Raw genomic sequence first — 24,938 nt, 5'->3', positions numbered from 1 at the left:
TGGAGCAGGGGGACCTTGTGGGCACTGCAGGATTTTAAACCTTTATGGCGTAATGTGTTAGCAATGGTTTACTTGGTGACTCTGGTCCCAGCTGCCTTGAGATCATTAACAAGTTCCCCCCTTGTAGTTTAAGGCTGATCTCACCTTCCTCATTATCAAGGATACACCACGAGGTGAGATTTTGCATGGTGCCCCAGATCGATGTCAATTGACAGTCATTTTGTATTTCTTTCATTTTTTTACTATTGCACCAACAGTTTCCTCCTTCTCACCCAGCGTCTTACTTATGGTTTTGTAGCCCATTCCAGCTTTGTGCATGTCTATGATCTTGTCACTGACATCATTAGAAAGCTCCTTGGTCTTTCCCATGTTGTAGAGGTTAGTCTGACTGAATAAATTGAGTCTGTGGACAGGAGTCTTTTTTTTTTTTTTTATATTTAAAGGTGACTATGTAAGACAGCTGTCTTTAATGCAGGTAACGAGTTGATTAGGAGCATCTAACTGGTCTGGCCAGAACTCTTAATGGTTGGTAGGGGATCAAATACTACAAAATTCAAATATATTTATCTAATTTTATTCAATGTGATTTTCTCAATTTTATTTTTGATATTCTGTCTCTCAATGTTAAAGTTAACCTACCCTTAAAATTATAGACTGTTCATGTCTTTGTCAGTGGGCAGACTTACAAAATCAGCAAGGGATCAAATACTTATTTCCCTCACTGTATATTGAGGTCTGCGTTGGGCCTCATGCAAATGGCTGTCTCAAATTCTCTTTAGCAGAACACTGCTTCAGACTTTAACTTCCATATTACGGAGGGGCAGGCACTTCTCCTAAGTAACAGTTCTGGTTCAGTAGCTTCTTCCTGTTGAATTGCTGCTTGCTTCTGTGACATATGAACGGCTTGTCAGTGCTTGTTCTAACGTTTATACTGTTATCACTATATTTGTTTATAAAGATGGCCAGGCGAAAGACATAGGGTTCAACTGAGCAGTAAATGAGAACTTTTCCTGGAGAATGCTGGGAAATTTAGATTTTTGCTAGACTGACAACAGCAGCTTGGTCAGGGGCTTACGAGGGGGGGGGGGGGGTGTGAGCATCTTTCCTTCCTCCTTATGTACCTGTGTGCCTTGTTTTGTGCTCATGTTTAATGTATTTGTCTATATTTGCCCCGTATTCACAGGTAAAGCGCCATGGAATAAATGGTGCTATAAAAATGTATAATAATAATCATCTGTCTAACTGATGTATGGAAATCAGTAGCCTACAAAGATGACTGGCAGCTCAGGCGATAATTCCTTAGCCTGGAATGTAGTACTATGCATACTCCATACTCAGAATTGCAGCACTACCTAGCAGGAAACTTGCTTATTTTCATGCTGTTTAGCTATATCAATATTATACCATGAAATTCCTATAAGGTTGGATTCAGGAGACTATATCAAAATTTTGTGGACATAACTGGTTCTGTGTACTCATTCTTACTGTAGATCGGTGCAGAAGTTGCCTTCTAATGCACCTTTAAATTCCATGAAAAAGGCCATAATAGTGCATGTTACAATTTTTTTTCACATTCACCAATGGTCAATTTAATGGTCTACTGTTCACAAAGGACAATTACCGTATTTTTCGGACTATAAGACGCACCGGACTATAAGGCACACCCAGGTTTTAGAGGTGGAAAATAGGGAAAAAAAATATTTGAAGCAAAAAAATGTGGTAAAATATTTAATAACATAAATAACATACTATTATATGTGGTGTTATTATATATAATATTATGTTATTATGTTGGAAGCTGCGGGACCAGTGTGGTGTCTGTACAGTACTATATGAAGACGCTGGAGGGTGAGTATAAGAATGGGGGCACAGGGCTTATATTGAAAGCACCACTCCAGCACTGCAAAATAACATTGGAGTGCTGCTTTAAAATCCCATGGGAGAACTATAACTCCCAGCATGTCCTGCAGATCCTATGACATGCTGGGAGTTATAGTTCACCAAAGGAGTGGCAGAGTGCTTTATTGTGTTTTGTAAAGACTAACCTCTTAAATGTGGCAGCCAGCCACACTGTGGTGAGGTAAAAGCATCCCCTGACTGCACACAGAGCCTTCCCTCGTTTCCTTTCCACAGCACAGGTTATGAGGAAGCTGCAGATTCTAGTGGAGAGCCTGAAGGACCTGTGATGATGTCAAGAAGAGGGAGGGCTCTGAGCTGCCATGTGATGCTCCAGCCCGCCCACTCCTGACATCAAACAGGTCCTGTTTGTGCACAGCACTCAGCGTCCAGCCCAGGCATGGCAGGCAGGTATGCAGCGATCTCCTCTCTCCTCTGGCCTCTGCTGCTGCTGCCTCCTCTCCTCCGGACACACAGACTTCCCCAGCTGCTGCAGGAATCAGCACTGGAGAAGCCATGTGTGTCCCTGCTTAAGTGCAGTATTCATTTGCTGCTCCCGACTCACTGCTCAGCTGATAGGTGGGCGGGGAGCCGCTAATGAATATTCACTGCACCTAATCATCGGGACCACATGGTTTCCCCAGCGGTGATTCTGGGCAGTGGGGACATCCTGAAGTGGGATAACAGTGCGATCCCACTCACTGCTGCCCCCCTCCCCACATGCTACATCCGTACCATAAGACGCACCCACACTTTCCTCCCAAATTTGGAGGAAAAAAAGTGCGTCTTATGGTCGGAAAAATACTACATGTTTTTTTTAATGACTTCTAATCTGACTATTTTATTTTTTTTGTACAGGGTGCTAATAGGACACTGTGCCTTTACTTTTGATTCTTATGTCTCTGAAATCATACACTGTTCTTATCTGTCAGATTCTAGGTCAATCTGACAAATTTTGGCATGTTTAATCAGAAGCCATATGCACAGAGGTATTCCATTCTAGAAATGCTCCATTATAAATTATAGCTCCAATTTAAACATATGTTTGATGGATCATAAACTTCATGATGACACATAAGGGCTCTGTTGTGTACTTAGTCATTATCAATAGTGTCTATAAACATAAACCCATAACTCTTAATATTGGTACCATTTCCTACTCTACCTGTGTATATGCTTATTTTGCACATTTATTTAATCAGGACTTTTTACCAGGTGTGATATCATGACATTTTTTTCTGTAAGAGTATCAAAAAAAATGTAGTGGTTTATTGAATTGTCCACAGAAAAACCACATTGCAACAAAACCTAAAATAGATGAAATAGTTACGAACAGATTGTCCATTTGTTCCTATCTGTGTTTGTTCCTTATAGCTTCTGAGATGAAGTAGAAGTCATCTTTCTTTCATGGAGTAGAATCATGGCTACCAGCTGTTTTATTCCTTGTGTGAGTTCCATGGAGAATGATGGTGAAGGCAGGAGGTGACAGACCACGTGTCCTCTCTATATGTTAACTTATACTCTGAGCTATATATACATAAATAGCTTTTCTAATGTCAGCAGGAGGCAATGCGTTCAGTACAGAATTGAGAATAAGAATAATTAATATTTAACTACCTGAATGGAAGACATGTTGCCTACCATCCAGGCATTGGGTCTGCAGATCTAAAAAGCCTCTCCAGCATTCAGCAAAAATGTTATATGTATGGAGCCCCTCGCTACCTTCCAACTTTTCCCAAAGTAAACTACTTAAAGTGTCTAGCAGAAGGGTAACCATGTTTTGCACTTTTGACTTTCAGACTCCATATCCCCCATCCATTACTGCTTTGATGTGAGACTACCATAATTTTATAGACAATCATCTTTGGTAGCTCATGCATAAATTTGACTTGCAACTATTTATCATATTAGTTATGTAGATTGTTGACGTGTAACTGCATTATTACTGTTTTGCTCCTAAAAAAAAAATCTAAATTGTTATTATTTTGTTAGTATTTTGTAAATTCACCTTTTGACTTTCAACACTGCCTAAAACTTTTTGGGCACACTCTTGATCAGATTCAAATATGTCTCGACTGAATTCTGATCCCAGGTCTCTTCTACATGTTCCCAAAGATTGTGCATACTGGTTAACTCACTTGGGTATGTATACAGTTTTTCTTCAACTCTACCAACAAGTATTCGATTGGGTTGAGGCCTGGGGAATGTGAGGGCCAATCGAGCACCTCTACTTCATTATCATTGAACCATTTCTTCGCCAATCACGATCTATGCATCATGTCATTGTTTGCTTCACCACTGTCGTCCTTTATATACCCATGGTACTCAAGTGTGCAAAGTTACTCATCTTGTAGAATACTCACATATAGCTCAGCATTGAGACCACCACTAATCCAGGTGAAGTATCCAACGACTTTGGCTGTGAAACAACCCATTATCAGGCTTCCCCCACCGAGCTTGACAGTTCCTTCAATTTCTCGATCCATTAGACCCTTTGAAAGAGGCAAACACCAAACAGCTGAGGCAATTCAGGACAGAGAGTTCCAGAACATAATCTGAACTGATAAACCCTTGCAATAGCAAATTATTGAAGACATTCACTACTGAAAGGAAGGTGAAGCGGATGTTGTACGTGCAGGAGTTTGTATAACCAGACTCTACGATCTTCTGATATCTCTTTGTTGTGGTATCCCTGTGACAGTACCCCTTCTACTTAGAGTACCTCTGGGCCTCAGAACCAGGTTTATCTGGATGTGAGGTATGAGAAGACTGGATCAACCTAATCATATGAACATCAGACACTGGTACCGCATTCTCTCCTCAGGACTGTAAACTTTCTAATGTACCAAATATTTAAGAGACCGGTGTACCAAGTAAGAATCCATAATCTTACCTGTCTGTAATTCCAGATTTCCATTCACAATTACTGGGGAAGGTAATGGAGATGGATTTAGAGCAAGCAATATATTTTTTGAGAAGTGATCTGTGAAACACATTACGCATCTTTGAAAGTGGGTGGTGGAGCAAGGCGAAATGCTACTGGATTGATGACTGCGACTAACTTGTAGAGGCCGATGAAGTTTCCAGTTTCCAAGAAGGAACCTTCAATTTAATGTTTTTTGAGGACAACCACACTAAATCACCAACACACAGGTCCAAAGCAACCAAGTGTTTCTTATCAGCCATATGCTTATATTTGTACACCAAACTCAAATAATTGAATACCTTGCCACACTGATGTAATATGCAAAATAAAGCATTTCTCCTCAGGTATTCCTGAAAGATGATTCCTATTGAAGGTGCAAAATTGAGGATGAAAACCATATGCCCCAAAATACGAGGACTTGTCAGTAGATTCATAACAATGTTTTTTCACAGCTAGATGTAAACAAGAAACTCATTCCTCTTGAATCTCTGAGACAAAGCACCTAAGATATGTCTCAAGATTCTGGTTCACTTGCTCAGTTCGCCCATTATAATATGGATGAAAGGTGGATGAAAATGAAAGATGAATCCCTAAGCGAGCACAAAATGCTTTCCAAAAGCTTGAAATAAATTGAATCCACAGGTTGGAAACAATCAGTAGCCATCCCATGTAATTTCATGATTTCTTTAATATTTATTTGTGCCTAAGTCTTGGCATTTGGAAAAGGATGTAGCGCAAAAAAATGAGCCATCTTGCTGAATCTATCAATCACCACCAATATTACTGTTACCTGCTGACACTGGTAGATTGGTGATTAAACCAACAGACAAAGGAGTTCATGGTTTGCAAGTAATTGCTACAGATTGAAGAGCACTGGACAGATAAGTATGAGTGGTTTTAGAAAGTGCGCACACATATTGCAGCCAGCTATATAATTCCAAACATCCTAGTTTTATCTTCTTATCTCTGTTGCTGAGCTATGAGTTATGTCATTTAACTATCCTAAAACCACCCTAAAATTGCTGCAGAGTTCAATGAATAGGATTTAGTACATGCTCTTTTAGTTCTCCTTGATTGGCTCTGCTATAGCATGTGATGTGCAAGTGCGGGCATTATTAGGCGAGTCATGCAATTCAAATCGCAAATTGTTTTGAGTCAACAAGGCCTGTCAACTCCATAAAACTCATCTGAAATTCAAATCCCTTCCATAGCTTGATGTTCTATGCACCTCTTACTTGCACTGAAACCATGGTCCTCAGGAACACAATAGCAAATCAGAAATGGCCCACGATACCTATTCGCACTAATGAAGGGAGGTAAGCAAACTCAGGAGAGAAAACAGTAGGAATGGCTGCACAGATGAACATTTTTTTTTTAACCTTTTGCTAGGGTCTATGTGGCTAAGCAAAATTGCCACCGTTTTTCTGAATTTGCATCATGCGAATTACAACTATATTTGCCTGATCATTCTACTGTCACTCCAGATGCCCTTGCCTATTTTTCAATTTGCTGCAGTGATGATATCACTAAAACATGTGGCCTTTAAATTGGCCTCTCTGAGCTCCCGTCCTTAGATTCTGGTGATGTCACCAAGACCATGCCCCTTCTGAATACCACCACTGCTCGGCGGCGCTTCGCTGCCAAAGCGCCCCGCCAGTCCTGGCATTTTTACTAGCGGAGGTTGCGGAGGTAATCTATCCTGGGGGAGACGATCCCTGGATTGCCATTAATCCTCCATACTCTGCCCTAATCCCGGCAACCATACTCACAGGGCACTTTCAATCACGTGCTCAACGTAACTCCCCGGGTATCGGTTATTGTATTACTTGGACACATGTTTGTGTGCCACGTCTAACCAAAAGTAAGTCTTTTATTTTTCTAACAGCATTGTATGCAATTGTTATCCAATTATGGGAGGGTGCCCCACATCATGTAGTTGCCTGGTTACCACTGCACACTATTATAACTTTTTTGAGTGCATTCAGTGTTTTTACATTGCATGTGATTAGTTCATCTAGTCACTCTGTGATCTTTCACTGCGTGATGCTTGGCATCTCTGCTTGATCACTGGAACCCTGCATTTCTATTTGTTCATTACAGTGACAGCCACAGCACGGTGTGTTCTCTTTTTTCTTTTATTCTTTAAATTGTGACAGATTAGGCACAGAAGCTGTCTAGGCACCAGCAGCTTAAGCTCACACTGTTCATTTTGGGAGCACCAGTGTACCTGTAATTTATTTCTAAGTCTGGATCAAAATTAAATGTTTTGTGATAAAAAGTTAAATGTTCATTTTTTTTCCTTCCACATTGCTTAAGCTCTTGTGTAACACCTGAAGGGTTAATAAACTTTTTGAATGTGGTTTTGAACATCTTGAGGGGTGCAGCTTTTAGAATGGTGTCACTTTTGGGTATTTTTCTGTCATTTAGGCCCTTCAGTCACTTCAAATGTGGTGTGATCCCTAAAAATAAACTTTGCAGTTGTAAAAATGAGAAATTGCTGTTCAATGTTTAACCCTTTTTAGCTTCCCAACAAAAATTAAAAAAAAAAAAAATTGTGCTAAAGTAAAGTAGACACGCAGGAAATGTTATTTATCAACTATTTCGTAACACAACTCTGATTTAAGGGCACAAAAATTAAACGTTTGAAAATTGCTAAATATTTAACATTTTTGCCAAATTTCCATTTTTTTTCATAAATGCAAGTCATATAGAAGAAATTTTACCACTATCATAAAGTACAATATCTCATGAAAAAACAATCTCCGAATCAGTGGGATGCGTTGAAGTGTTCCAGAGTTATTAACACGTAAAATAACAGTGGTCGGAATTGTAAAATTTGGCTTGGTCATTAAGTTCGAAATTGGCTTGGTCACTTAGGAGTCATGCCTTCTCAGTAATGTAGTTTTAAACTGGGGCCCGCAAGTAAATTAGTGTTTTGAAAATGGTCTGGATAGAGATGGGTGAAACAATTTGATTGAAACTAGGATTTTTTTTTTTTTAAAAGCTGTATTTTCCAGAATATGGATTTCTTATGCGCTCAGTGCGAATTCAGCAAAGTGATGGCCATTTTGTTTTAATCACATAGGTCCAGCAAAATCTTTATAAAGAAAAAAAAACCCTAATGCGCACTCCTCCAGCCACCTCTGCTGCTCATGCTCCTGAGGCCCCCAGGGTTTCAGTATGCAGCAGTAGAAAGCAGTAGGCGACATAGACCGTAGGGGGGACAGAAAGCAATTGGGTGAGTGGTGAAGCTTATATTTTTAGTAGTATATTTATTATGCTCTAGGGGTTCTCTTTAAAGCATGTTCAGACATTCAATTCTTGGGGAATGAATTTGACTCAAATTTCCCAGTAAAATCTGCCCAAATTGGAAAATTCTAATTTGTGAGATCCAATTTTCTCTCATATTCTCCTATTGAAAACCAGTGAACATTTCCTGATAAATTTTAACTTTACATAAACTGATGATAATAATAATCTTTATTTTTTATTTTTATATAGCGCTAACATATTACGCAGCGCTTTACAGGTTGCATACATTATCATCACTGTCCCCGTTGGGGCTCACAATCTAAATTCCCTATCAGTATGTCTTTGGAATGTGGGAGGAAACCGGAGTACCCGGAGGAAACCCACGCAAACACTGAGAGAACATACAAACTCTTTGCAGATGTTGTCCTTGGTGGGGTTTGAACCCAGGACTCCAGCGCTGCAAGGCTGCTGTGCTAACCACTGCGCCACCGTGCTGATGTTTCTATTAACTATTTTACCAGAATCTGGGATGGTTTTCTCATCTATTTAGGAAAATAAACTTCACATGGCCTGGCTGTTGTTCAATACTCAATAATACAATAGTCAATACAATAATATAAAAATAAAGAATATTATTATTAATAGTCTGGCTTGCCATTAATAATTTTAAGGGGAAAAGCTTTGTGTAATTAAGCTAGATTTCTCATTATAACAGTTTAAAGTAAAATGTATTTTAATAAGAACCATAATTTTAAAATTAAAGTCAGGCATAGAGAAGTGTAACAGCCTAAGAAGTCTCCACTGGGTGGATATTTGCTACCAGGATATTCTTGATTGACAAGACCCGCACTATATCTGTATAGGGAGAGACGTGTCAAACAAGTCTAGCCACGTAATGAGAAGCTGGAGGAGTACAACATGGCTCTTTGTGTCTAGATTTCAAGCTACCCTGATGTCCGGCTGCCTTTTTAAATATACCAGCTTCTCCACCATGGCAGAAGATCAGCTCTGCACCCTCCTGTCTAGATCACACCTTACCACTTGCACATTTGACCCGCTCCGGTCCCACCTCATCCCTAACCTTGCCAAGCTCTTCATCCCAACCCTAACACACCTCTTCAACCTCTTACTCACAACAGGTGTCTTCCCCTCATCCTTCAAACATGCCGAGATCACACCCATCCTCAAAAAACCCCCCTTGACCCATCCTCTGTATCTAGCTATTGCCCGATATCTCTTCTCCCTTATGCCTCAAAATTACTGGAACAACATGTCCATCTTGAACTGTCCTCCCACCTCTCCTCCTGCTCTCTCTTTGACCGGTTACAATCTGGCTTCCAACCCCATCACTCAACTGAAACTGCTCTAACTAAAGTTACCAAGTTACTAACTGTTACTAACTGCCAAGAGCATGCGACACTACTGTCCTCCTTCTCCTGGACCTGTCTTCTGCCTTTGACACTGGACCACTCCCTTCTGCTACAGATCCTTTCATCTCTTGGCATCACAGACTTGGCCCTATCCTGGATCTCGTCATATCTGACAGACCGAACATCCGATCCTCTCAAGATCTTTCTCTACTCCCCTCTCATCTCTTCTTCCCACAACCGCATCCAAGACTTCTCCCGTGCTTCCCCCATACTCTGGAACTCTCTCCCACAACACATCAGACTCTCATCGAAAACCTGAAGACTCACCTCTTCCGACAAGCCTACAGCCTGCAGTGATCCTCAACCTACTGAACCGCCGCACGACCAGCTCTGCCATCTCCTAATGTATCCTCACCCATCCCCTGATGACTGTGAGCAGTGGCGTAACTACCGCGGTCGCAGCGGTCGCCAGTGCGACCGGGCCCGGCAGGTCAGGGGCCCGGGCCCGGCAGGCAGGCTCGGACTGGCAGTGCCTCCCCCCGCTCCAGGGCCTCCCCACCCCTTCCCCGCCGCCGCCGCTGCCTTGAATACTCACCCTGCTCCAGCGATGGTCTCGGCGTCTGCACTGCAGCTCGTTCCTGCTTGAGCGGTCACGTGACACCGCTCATTAAGATCATGAATATGCGCATATTCATGATCTTAATGAACGGTGTCACATGACCGCTCAAGCAGGAAGAAGGTGCTGCGCCGGCGCCGCCGTCTGGAGTCGGCGACAGAGCGCGAGGGATGTCGGCATGGCCGTGCAGTGGGAAGACAGGTGAGTATGAGGGACGAGGGACGGGGGGACGGGGGGACGGGGGGGGGGGATGAAGGAGGACATAAGCCGGCGCGCCGAGCAGGAGCGGAGAGCTAAGCCTGCATACAGGGGGGAATATGAGCCATGCAGGGGGGAATATGAGCCATGCAGGGGGGAATATGAGCCATGCAGGGGGGAATATGAGCCATGCAGGGGGGAATATGAGCCATGCAGGGGGGAATATGAGCCATGCAGGGGGGAATATGAGCCATGCAGGGGGGAATATGAGCCATGCAGGGGGGGATATGAGCCATGCAGGGGGGAATATGAGCCATGCATACAGGAGGGGTAATATGAGCTATGTATATGGGATAGGAGGGAGATGAGCCATGCATACAGGAGGGGGGTCATTATACAGTATTGAGCATCATGTGTGGCCGTTATACAGTATGCAGCATCATGTGTGGCCATTATACAGTATGGAGCATCATGTGTGGTGGCCGTTATACAGTATTGAGCATCATGTGTGGCCATTATTCTATGGGGGTTACATTGAGTTGTATGGCAGGGCTGCAGGGGGGGGCCCCATTTGGAAGTTCGCACCGGGGCCCCTAACTTTGTAGTTACACCACTGACTGTGAGCCCTCGCGGGCAGGGTTCTCACTCCTTATGTACCTGTGTGCCTTGCTTTTTGCTCATGTTTAATTGCATTTGTCTATATTTGCCCCCTTTTCACATGTAAAGCACCAGGGGAATAAATGGATAAATGGCGCTATAAAATGTATAATAATAATATATTTATTGCTCACACAAATTTGCTCCTTTTTTTTTTATACCATGGAACATTAATACTTACAGTAACTGTAAATGTATTATAGTACAGTAGAAGTTGGCCCAAAATATGTAAAAAGTGAAAATCTTTATTTTTTTTTCTGTTCTGTTTGAGTAAGACATATCTTCTAGATATCTTTATGCTATTATGCTTTAACAATGACAGTAATTTATATTTTTTTCTTTTATAGTTAAAAAAGGTTCTCCTTAACAGTAAAATGTACCTTGAGAACAATAATGATGTCCCATGTTTAAGAAAACTGGAAATGGAGCGAACACAGACAAATGCTACACATCATTCCAACTTGAGTGGAGTAGTGGGCACAACAGCCGTCGCCAGTGAATTCGATGAGCTCATACTTCTAGACAACTTTAACAGGGCGGCTGATACTAAGAGTGAGCGGGACAAGTCTTATCAGAATGGGCAGGATTGCTGTGTTGCCTTTGGAGAAGACTTTGGCCCAACTCCCATACAGGGAAGGTAAGTGAGCGCTCCATTTGAACAATTAGGAAAATTTAGATAATGGAAAAAACATGTAAATTTCTATATTTGTCTTTTATTAGTAAACTGGTTTAGTGTTCCACTTTGGTCATGTAAGCAACAACTGAACTGTAATATATTTCCAAGTCAACCAAGCCAAAAATGAGACTACTCCAATGGAAATATGCTGTATAACTCTAGAAATGACTGGGTAGTTTATGGTTGCAGTTGTGCTTAATAGTGATGAGCGAACATGCTCAGGCGCTAACCAAGTGTCTCAAGTGCTACAATAATATATTCAGTCCTGCATGTCTACAGTAATGGCTGTTCAACAGCCACAACACATACAGGGATTGCCCATTTGTTAGGCAATCCCTGCATGTGTTGTGGTTGTTGAACAACCATGATGCATGCAGTTGCGGGGACTCTAACATATTCTTCAAGCACACTGAAGACTCGGTTGGCACACGGGCATGCCCAGCTAACACCTTATCCGAGCACATTTGCTTAGCGCTAGTGCTTAACTATTAATCAAGAGCACAGTTACAGTATAGTAAGGACAATGGTGGAAGAGGCACTCACCACAATTCCATGTCATATCATTCCCTATCATTCCATGACAATTCATGCAACATATTTGTTGCTTGTCATTCAATATCTATGTGAAATTCTAGCAGTTTAGTTGCTGTACTTGAAATATAATCTTTCACCATTTCATAATAAAGGATTTTATTCATTGAAAAAAATTGCCTAAATTGAGGTACTGTAGTTACATAAAATATCAGTGTAAACTATAATCGCCTGATAAATCTCCTGCTCTTCCGGAGGACCCTGCCAATTTTTGCTTGCCTTGCTGCAGTAATATCCCTGTCTATAAGGTGCTCACTGCAGCCAATGGCTGCAATAAAGCGCTGAGGCCAGTGACAGACTTTAAACAGTTTGCAGGCAATCTCCGCAGCCACTTTCATTCTGCAACATTCTCTGTGTCACTCTAAATGTAGCAAAGCTGTTGGATCAGATTTTAGACCCTCTTTTGGTTACTTCTTGATAGAAATGAGCTGCTTTAGCAATTGTATACATTTTGCACACTTTTTAAAGACCAAGTCAGAGTTGCTGTATATCTCACTACTCCACATTCGGGCATTAGTTTCATAGTTGTGATTGTCTTAGCATAGACTCCCTATGAGTGATGGGTGCATCTGCCAAATGGGAAAATATTTTGTTTGCTGCACCACAGCCGTAAACTTTGTTCCTCTGAGTTGTGGCAATCTATTCTATAGATTCTATACACTAAATCTTTCAAATGCTACTCACCCCTATTTTTAAACAACTATGATGCAGTCACTCCCGAGTCTCGCCGTGTGGTTAAACAGTACTGCACAGCCGCATATATGAGGTGTTGCCACGTTCAGCAGAAATTGTGTGACAAATTTTGGTGGCATTTTTTTTTCTCCTCCAAATTTTTTTTTTTTTTGTAATTACAGCCTCGTTCAGATGGCACAAACATCAGTTTCATAGACTACTGTTGATAGAAAAATGGAAGAATAGTAACACAGGTAGTTGATTGAAAGTGCAGGCTTGCCTGTCTGGGAGCCCTACTTACACGGGCAACCCACCAGATGAAGAACCAACTTGCAGTCTCCACATTAAAGATTAAAAAAAATTGTTTGTAGCAACAACAGTCACAGAAGACACTACAAAGATGGCACAGACTGCAATATCGTGAGATCAATACATGACACTAAATACAACATCATTGCCTTGTCTGCCCAACCTGCAGCTTGGGTGCAAAAGTCATCGGAGATCTAAGGCTTGTTCATTGTTATAAGTTAGGCAGTCTACACTTTCAGAGGACAGCTGGATGCGCTTATCTGTCAGGACACCATCAGCAGCACTGAAGACACGTGAGAGAACACTGGCTGCCGAGCATGACAAAACCTCCAAGGCATGACAGACAAGCTCAGGCCACTCTTCCATTTTTGAAGATCAAAATGTAAAAGGGTCCAACTCCCACCTGATGGCATTGATATTGAACTTCAGATACTCCTGCACCATCCTCTCCAGTCGTTCACAACGTGTCAGATTGTACTCTGTTCTGATGGATAAAAAAAGTTGTGAAATGACTCATAGAAATTGCTTATGCCACTTACACTACTGCTACTAATGTTTTGGCTATGATGCCTTGACGCTCCCAGGGTTGTACGTCTATGACTGGGATGCACACTGTGTGCCTCACTGCTGTCTTGGGGGGGAAAAAAACACTCTTAAAATTGTCTACAAGCATATCTCAATACTCCAGCAAGCGTGCATCCCTTTCTGGGGGAAGCATCCAGATAAATTTATTCTTGTACCGTGGATCTAACAGAGTGGCAACCCAATAGTTAGCACTATATCTAACCATAAGAATATGGGCATTGTTTTGAAGATAGTGCAGCAAGAAGGCGCTCATGAGTCGGGTCTTTCCATGAGGTCCAAGTCCATGCTGTGTTGGCAACACTCAGTTAATTCCTCCACCTTCTCCTCCCAACCACAGACAAGATAGAGGGCTTGTCACTGCTGCCATAGCCACTACAACATGTGCAGACTGGAATTCCACCATGTCGAAACATTGGTAATCAAATGGTTAACTGGTAGGCTGAAAGAACACTGTAGCGATGCTTGTTGATGACCTGTGAGATGTGATCGTTGGATGTGAGCACACAAAGACCATGTTTTCTGCAGCAGCGCATGCAGGCTGGGATAGTAGTGGAGAAATTGCTGGACAACCAAGGACATGAGCCATACAAGGCAGGTGTGTGAGGTTGCCATGGTATAAGGCCTGTTATGATCTGGTGGTTTAGAAGCAACATGGAACGAGCTCTGAAAGAAGTGGTATCTGTACTGACCGCAGTCCCTAAGCTCATCACAACACTAGAAGTAGCCGTGGGATGCTCCGAACTCTCCCTAGGCATCTCGTCACAGCCTAAGAGCTAACTACCCCTAAAGATAGAAGCAGGAAAACTATCTTGCCTCAGAGAAAATCCCCAAAGGATAGATTAGCCCCCCACAAATAATGACTGTGAGTGGAGAGGGAAAGGACATACACAGAATGAAACCAGGATGAGCACAGGAGGCCAGTCTAGCTAGATAGATAGGACAGGATGGAATACTGTGCGGTCAGTATAAAACACTACAAAAATCCATGCAGAGATTACAAAAATCTCCACACCTGACTAAAGGTGTGGAGGGTAAATCTGCTTCCCAGAGCTTCCAGCAACACAGAGTTAATTCATACTGATAAGCTGGACAAACCTAGAAAGCACAGAACGGATAAGTCCACAAACTGTGGACAGAAAAGAGCAAGCAAGAACTTAGCTTTGCTGAACTGGTCAGGATAACAGGGAAATCCAAAGAGATGTGAATCCAACCAGGAACCATTTACAAGTGGCACTGGCTGAAGGAAAGAGCCAGGCATAAATAGCCCAGCAGAAAAGACAATCAGTAGAAGCAGCTGCTGACAGCTAAATCCAAGGAGCAGCCATACCACTTGAAACCACAAGAGGGAGCCCAAGAGCAGAACTCACAAAAGTGCCACTTACAACCACCGGAGGGAGCCCAAGAGCGGAATTCACAACAAAGGCCCCCACCAGGTTTGCACCATTCTCACATGGCTTTGCCTGGTTCCAGGTTTAGTGGAGACAGCTATTGCTCTAACTCGGCCTAGATACCTGTCCTCAACTCTTGAGCTGTGTGACTGCGATCTCCAAGGCATAATAATTGAAACACTGAGGTGGGGGAGATTCTATCTGCATGGTTAGAATGTGCATCTGATTAAGGGAGAGGTTGAGGTCACAGGAGGAGGCCCCAGAGGAGGTAGAGGAGGCAGGAGCAGTGAAGGAAGTGTTACAAGCAGAGGTTTGTCCTGCAAGCCATGGGGATTCAAAGACTTGTGGAGCAGCCCTCTGCCTGCACCCACAGCCACCAGAGTCACCCAGTGCCTAGTCAGCGAGACGTAATGCCCATGCCCATGTTTGCTCGTCCAGGTGTCAGTGGTGAAATGCACCCTGGCAGACAGATTTTTTTCAGGGAATGGGTGATGTCTGTGACATGCTGGTGTAGTGCAGGCAAAGCTTACTTAGGGAAGTAATGTTGGCTGGGCAACTAGTACTAGGGGACTGCGATGGCTACCAACTGTCGGAAACCATCTGTATCCTACAGGCGGAAATGGGGTATTTCCTTGGCTAACATTTTAGAGATGGAGTTCAAGCTTTTGGCTTTGCCATGTGTAGGAGGAAACATTCTTTTTGCATGACCACAACTGCGGGACAGAGAGCTGGCTGCTGCGCTGAGAGGGGAGAGTACGGAAAACAGGACAAATTGCTGGACTGTGAGCGAGATGCAGTTGGAGATGTTATGGTGGATTGAGAAAGATGTGTTGTGCTAGGTGACACAAAAGCAGCAGTCATCTCCACTTCTGTAACAACTGACCGGCTCTCACTCACTCTAATTGTAGTGGATAAACAAGTGTAGTTTCTGTGGCTGGAGATCTGTGTGAAAAGACTTTAAATGGTGATGGAGGAAGCAGCAGCAGATGGGGTTGATGGGATAGCAAGTCCGTGAGGACCGCTAGTCAACATTTTAGCACAGGGAGATTCCCACATTAAGGCATGCTGATCGCATATGTGCCAATTCATGCATGTAGTTGTCAAATAATTGTGATTTTGCCTCGGAGGGTGTTGTGTTTTTTTTTTTTTTTTATTTGACAGAAAACGTGTGTTGGGTGGGTCATCCTTTGTGGTCTGAAAAAATGCCCAGGCTAGGTAACCCTTGTCGCCCCTGTGAACTGCACACTTGCGGCCCGTGCTGGCCACATCCGGAGTTGGGGCTGAGGATGCAGTGCTTGTTGTGGTTTCATCACTTCTTGTCTGTGTGGGAAGCCACAACGTAACCTTCTTCTCCAATTTCTCTGCTGAGCCATTCAGCTGTGTTCCTCTGGGTTACCACCAAGTGGGATTTACAACCTCATCGTTAATCTCTTTTCTCACACTTCTCACCATGAGAGTTGTCCTCCTCCTCTTCCTGCCCTGACACCACAGTACAGTCCGCATTTGCCTTTGGTATTTGAGTCTCATCAGGATCATCTCCACCCTTGGTTGTTAACATCTGGTGGCGAGGGTCTGAGTTCTGCTTGGACCCTACTTTGTCTGGCCCTCGATCCAACATGGGAAATTTTTGGGCATCGATGCAAATGCTTTCCTCTGTGATTGTCTGGAGAAGAATTCTGATGCACATGGATTGGAAAGTGTGAACAACTCTTCAGAATGGCCCATCTGTGATTCCTCACAGTCAGCTGGGCATTTGGAAATTTTTGACAAGGAGGAAACGAGGGTGATTGGGGTTCCACCTCTGAGGATTGCATTGTGTGTGATTTTTAAGGTGGAGAAAAAGGATGAGAGGCCTCTTTATGCAGTGCTTGCCATCAACTGTAGCACATGCTCTTTCTGAGCCTCATCTGCAAGGCAAAGCCCTGTGCGGCTGCCAAAAAAAAGGGAGTAGAGTAGCCTGGCCAGTAACAGATGTTGTCATTGGTCTTTTGATAGGATGAGACGATGTTTGTTCAGTTGAGCTTTCATTCACATTAACACCTAACCCATGTACACATCAAACACACCAAGCCTATTTGGCCTTCCACCATGACCTTGCTTTTTCCTGCTCATTTTGTAAGTAGCCTTCCCCTCTTGTAACCTGCTGTTTCACAACCTTAGGCCCAAAGCTGTCGGTCACCTGTCACTAAATGACCAATCACTGTTTATTTTCTTAGTTTGCCTTAACAATATTGTTATGCCTAACTAAACTATTTTTAAGTGGAAATCTGGCCTTCTGACTTGCCACTGAAAAAGTTTTTGTACACTCTACTTCGATGCAGGAAGATCAATTTCACAAAGGATAGGATCCTATCTGTTTAACTTTCAACACTAGTGCAAGAGCGACCTCTTTGCACTGTGACGCTGAGCATATGGCACCAGGAAAACAAGATGTCCACTTTTTATATGGCCAGGGACAAGTGGCTTTAACAGCCAATCACGGAAGACCTTGTGTCATGACATTGTGGATGGTTTTTGCCCCCTAATTGGTTGCCGGGATTAACACCCACAAACTGAAGTGAAAAAAAAACTGTGCCACTCCTGTAATCTCTACACATGCTTCTCTAAAATCTCCACATCCCCTCCCCCATGAAACACATCCCACCCGCTCATCATACAGTACCACTATCCTAGACAAGGTAATAACAAAAGCATAAGTAGAAATGTGCTGATATACCGAATTTTGTCGACTTTGAGTAAAAATGCTTGTGAAAGCGAACACGAATCAGAATGTGCTACGTTTGTGCCAAATTTGAGACAGGCAAATGTTTTCGGAAACCGTTTGCCAATCTCTAGTTAAGGGTGCTAGGCAGCATCTTACAAGAACCCATGGCTGCTTTTTTTTTTTCCACAATGTTAGAGGCTGGGTTTTTATAGAGCTGGGAAATTTGCATCACCTGGTCTTTCCTAATGATGGTGAAGAAGCCGTAACCCTAAGAAGCTAATTAAGGTCTGAAACTTTGGTCAAAGTTATCTGAGCAAACAAATTTTTATATAGGCCTGTTTTTTCCAAAAATACAAAGGAATTGTCATTTTTATCTTTAGCCCTTTTAGAGATCATTTCAACTTCAACTTGCTTAACTGTTAAAAATAACAGTAATATTGACCAGGGGTGCTCAAACGTTTACATGCCACTGTAATGTACCTTTTCACATAGTTGTTTTCCCTCAATCTCCTACCCCACTGCTGGTCTTTGACAGCTCTTGCATGATAGAGCCAGAGAAGAGCAGAAATAGATGGGAACCCAGTAGGTGGGAAGGTGTATTTAAATGTTTGACAACACCACAGCTGCAGTCATTCTGTGCAGAAAGAATTAATCTAACAAGTCTGTGAAAAGCTATATTCAAGTGTGGTGTTCTTACATTTAAAAAAAATCTGTTTGGTATGTAACTGAACTATTGATGATCATTAGTGTTGAGCATTCCGATACCGCAAGTATCGGGTATCGGCCGATACTTGCGGTATCGGAATTCCGATACCGAGATCCGATACTTTTGTGGTATCAGGTATCGGTATCGGATACATAGAGATGTGTAAAATAAAGAATTAAAATAAAAAATATTGATATATTTACCTCTCCGGCGGCCCCTGGACTCAGCGCGGGTAACCGGCAGGCTTCGTTGTTCAAAATCAGCGCTTTTAGGACCTGAGAATCACGTCCCGGCTTCTGATTGGTCGCGGGCCGCCCATGTGACCGCCACGCGACCAATCACAAGCCGCGACGTCACCGCAAGCTATTAACGCGCTCATTTTTAAAAATGAGCGCGGTAATGACTTTCAAAGACGTAGCGGCTTGTGATTGGTCGCGGCCACGTGACCAATCACAAGCCGCTACGTCTTTGAAAGCCATTAACGCGCTCATTTTTAAAAAAGCGACCAATCACAAGTCGCTACGTCTTTGAAAGCCATTAACGCGCTCATTTTTAAAAATGAGCGCGTTAATAGCTTGCGGTGACGTCGCGGCTTGTGATTGGTCGCGTGGCGGTCACATGGGCGGCCCGCGACCAATCAGAAGCCGGGACGTGATTCTCAGGTCCTAAAAGCGCTGATTTTGAACAACGAAGCCTGCCGGTTACCCGCGCTGAGTTCAGGGGCCGCCGGAGAGGTAAATATATCAATATTTTTTATTTTAATTCTTTATTTTACACATCCCTATGGATCCCAGGGCCTGAAGGAGAGGTTCCTCTCCTTCAGACCCTGGGAACCATGAGAATACCTTCCGATACTTGATGTCCCATTGACTTGTATTGGTATCGGATATCGGTATCGGCGATATCCGATATTTTTCGGATATCGGCCGATACTATCCGATACCGATACTTTCAAGTATCGGACGGTATCGCTCAACACTAATGATCATCTCCATTAATATTATTTAGTACACGCAAAAATGCAAATAATATGGCGTAATACCTAAATTGTACTGTAGCAGATGTTTATTTCTTCATGTTCTCATTTTTTTTCCTATACTTAAAGAAAAATTAAATCAAAGGAGGTCATACACTACGTGAAGTGAGCGGTCAATAGCAATCAGCGAATATCTTTTGTTGGAACAAGAAGTGAAGATTAAATGCATTTTTCTACTGAGGTGAAACATGAATTATTCATTTTGGATCAGTTTGAGCCATTGCCAAGAATGAGAAGAGTCTGAGCCTTTGAGAGTAATTTGTAGATCAGTTATAATACCCTGAAGGATCATTGTCGCTACTACAAGCATTTCTGCTTTGGGAGGTGTTAGCAGCGGTAGCACCTGCATTAATGGTTTTCAATGTATTCTACCCCAATGCCAAGGAAAGTGAGCCAGGGAAACTGCTGTGCTAGAGCTTTAAGCATTAACCTCAATGTCATGTCATCAGGATGTACTGTGGCTTATATCTAATTTAAGGTAGCTGCAAGCTTGGGTATATCGTGTTTTTTTTTTTTTGTTTGTTTGTTTTTTTGTATATTGTACCTTTTCTTTAAAATAAATACATTAAAGGAATCACTACTCGAACCGAGCAATTCCTAATGCTCGGATACTCGTTTCAAGTAACTAGAATAATGGGAGTCCATGGGAAATCGGAGCATTTTTCCATCAGACACTACAAGGAGGTCTGGGGGGGGCAGTGAAAATCTTGAAATAGATGGAAAAAGTGCTAAATGGAAAGAGCACATCATGGGGAAGTCTCCTGGGAGCATCTCTGACTTCCAGATCACTGCTGAGCACAATGGTGTCACAAGTTTACTGCAATAAAGGATTGACAATAAAACATTCAAAATCAATGAAAGAGTGTAGTTTACAGGAAAAATAATGTTAAGAAACTTTTTTTTACCTGTTTAATGAATTGCATGTAAGGCAAAAGTGAAGAAGAAAGATTTAAATAAAATAATTTAAGTAAAAAGAAAATTGAAATTTTTATTACAAAATTGGAAATTTCTGTTTAATTTATGAAGGAAGCAAGAACTGCCAAAATTGGATGGAAGAGGGACTCTGATACACCCTGTATTAGATATTAAAAGAGGGCATCAAATTGTCATGTAGTGGTACTCCTAGACTCATAAAGTCTATACACTAAGTGCAAAGCCCTCAAACATTACAAGCAAGGCTATCCATACACCCTTGAAGGCACCAACTGGAGTGCCTCATTCAAATATTGTAGATTAAATATACTTTATGTACTGCTGTCATCTGGTGGTGTGAAAAAGTCGAGCTAATCTAGGCTTTAATTTTAATCAGAGTGAGCCTGTCAGAATTTTTCTGCTGACAAGATAGCACCTGTTATGACTCCCTCCCCTGCGGGTTTGGCACTAAAAACCCGCTCAGGGCAGCACAACACCTCCAAGTAATATAGGGACAACCATTGCCAGGTGTCCAGTATCGAGACCTAATAGTTGAAGTTTGCAGATGAATTGGAAAGTTTGCTGGTTTTGTAATGCAGGTAATGCTTGACTATTTTTAAAAACGTTTTCCTCCTTGTCAAAAATACCCAGTCATCAGGGCCTGGACGATGTCATGAAATTGGCTCAGACCTTTGACAGTGTACATCTGCTGTACCAGGTGTGTGTCTCCCTTGCCTCTCCTCGATTGGGCAAGGAAGTTTGCCCACTGTCACTAGCATTGTCTGATGGGAATTTTTTCAACATACTTTCCAGAATGGCCTTCTGGTATAGCACCTCAGAAAGAAGAAATGCAAGGATCTCCTTGTAGCATGGTTCTAGCAGGGTGAACAACCAGTAGTTTTTTTTTTGTCAAGATTAATGTAACACAAGGATTATAGGAAATGCAGCGTACAATAAAGTCGGCCATTCTTTAAGTGCCAAGGTTAATACAGCCATCACTTTCTTGTTTCCACCATCATGATGATTCTCTTCCTCTTCATTCCCTTCTCTTCCTCCTCATTCTCCTCGTCATCCCATCAATGTAGTAGAGATGTGGCAAAGCTTGTGTTGGGTACTAGCCTCTGTTGTGCTCCTGTTCCTCCTCCTGCTATTCAGTCTCCACCTCCTCATTGTTGTCTAATCTGCTCTGAGCATATGAGATGAGGCTGGGTTTGGTAGTATCTCCCGTTCTCATGTCTTCCTCCATCTCTGCCTGGTCCACATGCAAAGCATCATGTTTAATTGTAAGCCGCGCCTATTTAAGTAGGCACAGAAGTGGGTTGGTTGCGCTGATTATGGCTTCATTGCGGCACACTATCTTTGTGGAGTCCTCATAGTCTTGGGAAAATCGCCCAATTGTCAGACGTCCATGGCCACTCTTCAGTTATGTGCAGAAGTTCATCACAATACAGACAGGCATATTGGAGCTGGTATTCCACAACTAGCCTCTGCTGCTCAAAAAATCTTGCCACCAGTCGGTGAGCTCACACTTGCTTGCACTGCTATAGTACTTCCAGAGCGGCGGCAGCTGTAGCTGACATGCAGAAATGGGCTCTAATGTGGCATACCTTGACCAGAAGCTCTGGGAAATCTTGGTTAGCATTTCAGAAACCACTGAACTATCAAATTGAGCATGTTGGCCGATCATGGAATGTGTGTGTTTGCCAAGCTTCACAGTTGCCACCAGGTCACTGCCATTATCATACACGAGCATGCTTGGTTGGAGGTTCAGCTGTGAGAGCCACAAATCTTTCTTGCTTGTTATTCATTTTAATAACTTTCCCGTGGTGTGCAGTTTGTCTCCTAGACAAATTGGCTTCAGCAGAGCCTGTTTAAGCTTCACTGAGAGAGTGCTGCAGAGCTTCAAGCTTCCGGCTGATGTGGACAAAGTGATCTTTGATAACAAATCGTAGATGGAGGATGTGGAGGAGCAGAAGGGGTGGAGGAACTATTGGAGGAAGCCCTATAGAATTAGGACTAGCAGTTCTCTGCATCGGTAGCACATGTGCAGTGCCAGGGTGGGACTCTGCCTCCAAAATGTCCACCCAGTGTGCAGTCGGGGAAATGTGGCGTCCCTGGCCACAAGTACTTGTCCAGGTGTCGGTCGTTAACTGGACAATCCCAGTAAGTGCGTTGGTAAAGGCCCAGGTGGTGATCCTGGGAATGTACTTGTATAAGATAGGGGCACTACATCGGTTGAAATGGTGGTGGCTGGGTTTTGCGTACCAAGGGATGGCTGTCGCTATGAGTCGGCAGAAATCCTCTGTGTCTACTAGACTAAATGGTAACATTTACATGACAAGCAGCATCTAAATAATCCAAATTAGCACTTGGGCCCGTGCATGGGTGGCTGAGAACTGTCTTTCCTTCCAAGGCCTGGGTTAGTGGAAGGTGAGCTGGGACAAGGATTTGAAAGTACCTGATGTTTCAGAATGGGGAAGGACAGGTGCAGAGTGGTAGGCATCTGCACAAGTGTCATGGACAGGGATTGGGAAGCACCTAGCACAGGGGAAGAGGCAGTGGTGTCACCCACTGGAACTAGTTGTGGACCAAGGCGTTTGGCCCACTGAGTCTTCCCAGGTTGAGTCAGTGACTTGGTCATCCACACCCTGGTCCTCCTGACTTGGTGACTTAACAACTTAACTTATCGGCAATTGTCTCATCATCATCTACCCCCTCAGACAAAATTTGCTGTTCCCCACATCATCTTATTGTGACCATAGCTGCATCAAGTTTTGTGCATTACTAAACAGCATGTCCTTCTGTCCCCCTTGGAGCATGAAGGGTGACAGGCCACAATGAAGAAATGAATATGTAAAGAGCTCCTCGGTGTGTCCTAGTGTAGAATCACTGGTATCCTGGGACCCGTAAAATGTAACTTTTATTGAAAAACAGTTTAAAAGGTCTCTTTTCATAAACAATAAAAACAAGTTATGTACCTGTTAGATCCTAGGAGGTCGCTATACTTCGCCCTGCCTAGCAGTGGGGGCTAGGCACCCTAATTTTATGCGGTAGGTGCCCCCACTCCACGTCGACTTGCCCTCAGAATCCCTAGAAGTCCGACTCCCTACAATGCAGGAATCCTGATAAGACCTAAAAAATCCCTATAGGAAAAAACTACCTGGCAGTGGGGGTAGGCACCCTAGGGTCCCTCAAAAGTCCTTACAATGGGGATAGAAAGATAGAAAAAATGTCCCAAATATACCCTGGCACCAAAAAAAACACAACAGATAAAAGAGAAGGGAAAAAAAAATGATATATAATGAAGAAAAAAATGTCTCAGATGTTGCATTGAAAAAAATAATAATACAATCAATAATATACTGGGCATCCGTAAACAAAACAGAGTATGCCCCACAAAAAAAAAGCGGGTGAACAGGATGCAATGAAATTAATATTGTCCAAATAGAACCATATATAGTTTCCAGGGTACAGAAATTAGTAGATGGAAAATACCACAATGTTAGTGTTTAAACGTAATATAAATAGTCTCCTATAGCCAGAGAAGATGAGCCTTATAAGCTACAATGTTCATGGTATAAGGACACAATCGTCCCTTCCAGCCTCAGAGTAATAAGGTACTACCAGCTGTAGTAATCGTATGCCGGTTACAGTGTTACCTCCTAAAGCCCAGGAAACACAAATGTACTCGTATATCCAGGACACCTGTTTATGGTTATTGGTACTGTATAGTGATATTGTTTTCTAGCGCTTTATTCTTTTTTTGAGTCCATATAGTTGTGTTTCCTGGGCTTTAGGAGGTAACACTGTAACCGGCATATGATTAATACGGCTGGTAGTACCTTATTATTCTGAGGCTGGAAGGGACGATTGTGTCTACCCCTGTGATGTCTGCCCTGAGCTTGGACTAATTGACTTCATCTCTGCCTGTGCCCCTCTGTTCTTCATATTCCTGCTTTGACCCATTTTTCAGATGCTGCAGATCTGGGAATTGCCCTGGAGTTGCACCTGGTGGCTACCCTAAAGGCCCAGGATTATCCTCACCATCAGAGGCTCTAGTGAAGACCAGGTGGCCACTTAGTCATGCCCCTCCAGGGTAAGCTCAGCCTGTGGTGCAGTTGGTCCACATCTACCATTTTTCTGAATATTGAACTCTGTATAACCCTGCCCACGTCAATGATTGGTAGCTTTTTTCCCATGTACAGTGTGTAATGCCAGTGTCCCTGTGTGCCTCCTCCTCCTGGCAGGGATGCCGACATACTCCCCACTCTTGCAGTGCAGTGAGCTGTGTTCTCTGCTTGCTGTGCTCGTTTACCAGCAGCCTGCTTAGGGTCCACATGCGGGAACATTCTGGTTCTTAAAGAGACAATGCGTGTGCTCCAAAGATGTCCCCAGGCAATACCTGGGAGGCATCTGGTACTTAAGGCACCTTCAACCATTGGGA

General features: G+C 43.0%; 1 protein-coding gene across 3 annotated transcripts in view; it reads left to right on the top strand.

Annotated features, from left to right (window-relative positions):
* Positions 1-24,938, top strand: part of OCA2 (OCA2 melanosomal transmembrane protein) — an 809,946-nt gene that overhangs the window by 153,715 nt on the left and 631,293 nt on the right. For all 3 annotated transcript variants that reach the window (XM_069757832.1, XM_069757833.1, XM_069757834.1), the window contains one exon: positions 11,263-11,552. In XM_069757832.1, the coding sequence (XP_069613933.1) occupies positions 11,290-11,552 (263 nt within the window). In that variant the 5' untranslated portion in view covers positions 11,263-11,289. The remainder of the gene's footprint in view (positions 1-11,262; positions 11,553-24,938) is intronic.

Source organism: Ranitomeya imitator, chromosome 3 (assembly GCF_032444005.1).
Source record: "Ranitomeya imitator isolate aRanImi1 chromosome 3, aRanImi1.pri, whole genome shotgun sequence".
Lineage (NCBI taxonomy): Eukaryota > Metazoa > Chordata > Amphibia > Anura > Dendrobatidae > Ranitomeya > Ranitomeya imitator.
Note: the sequence above shows the minus strand (reverse complement) of the source record. Positions and strands in the feature narration are given on the sequence as shown.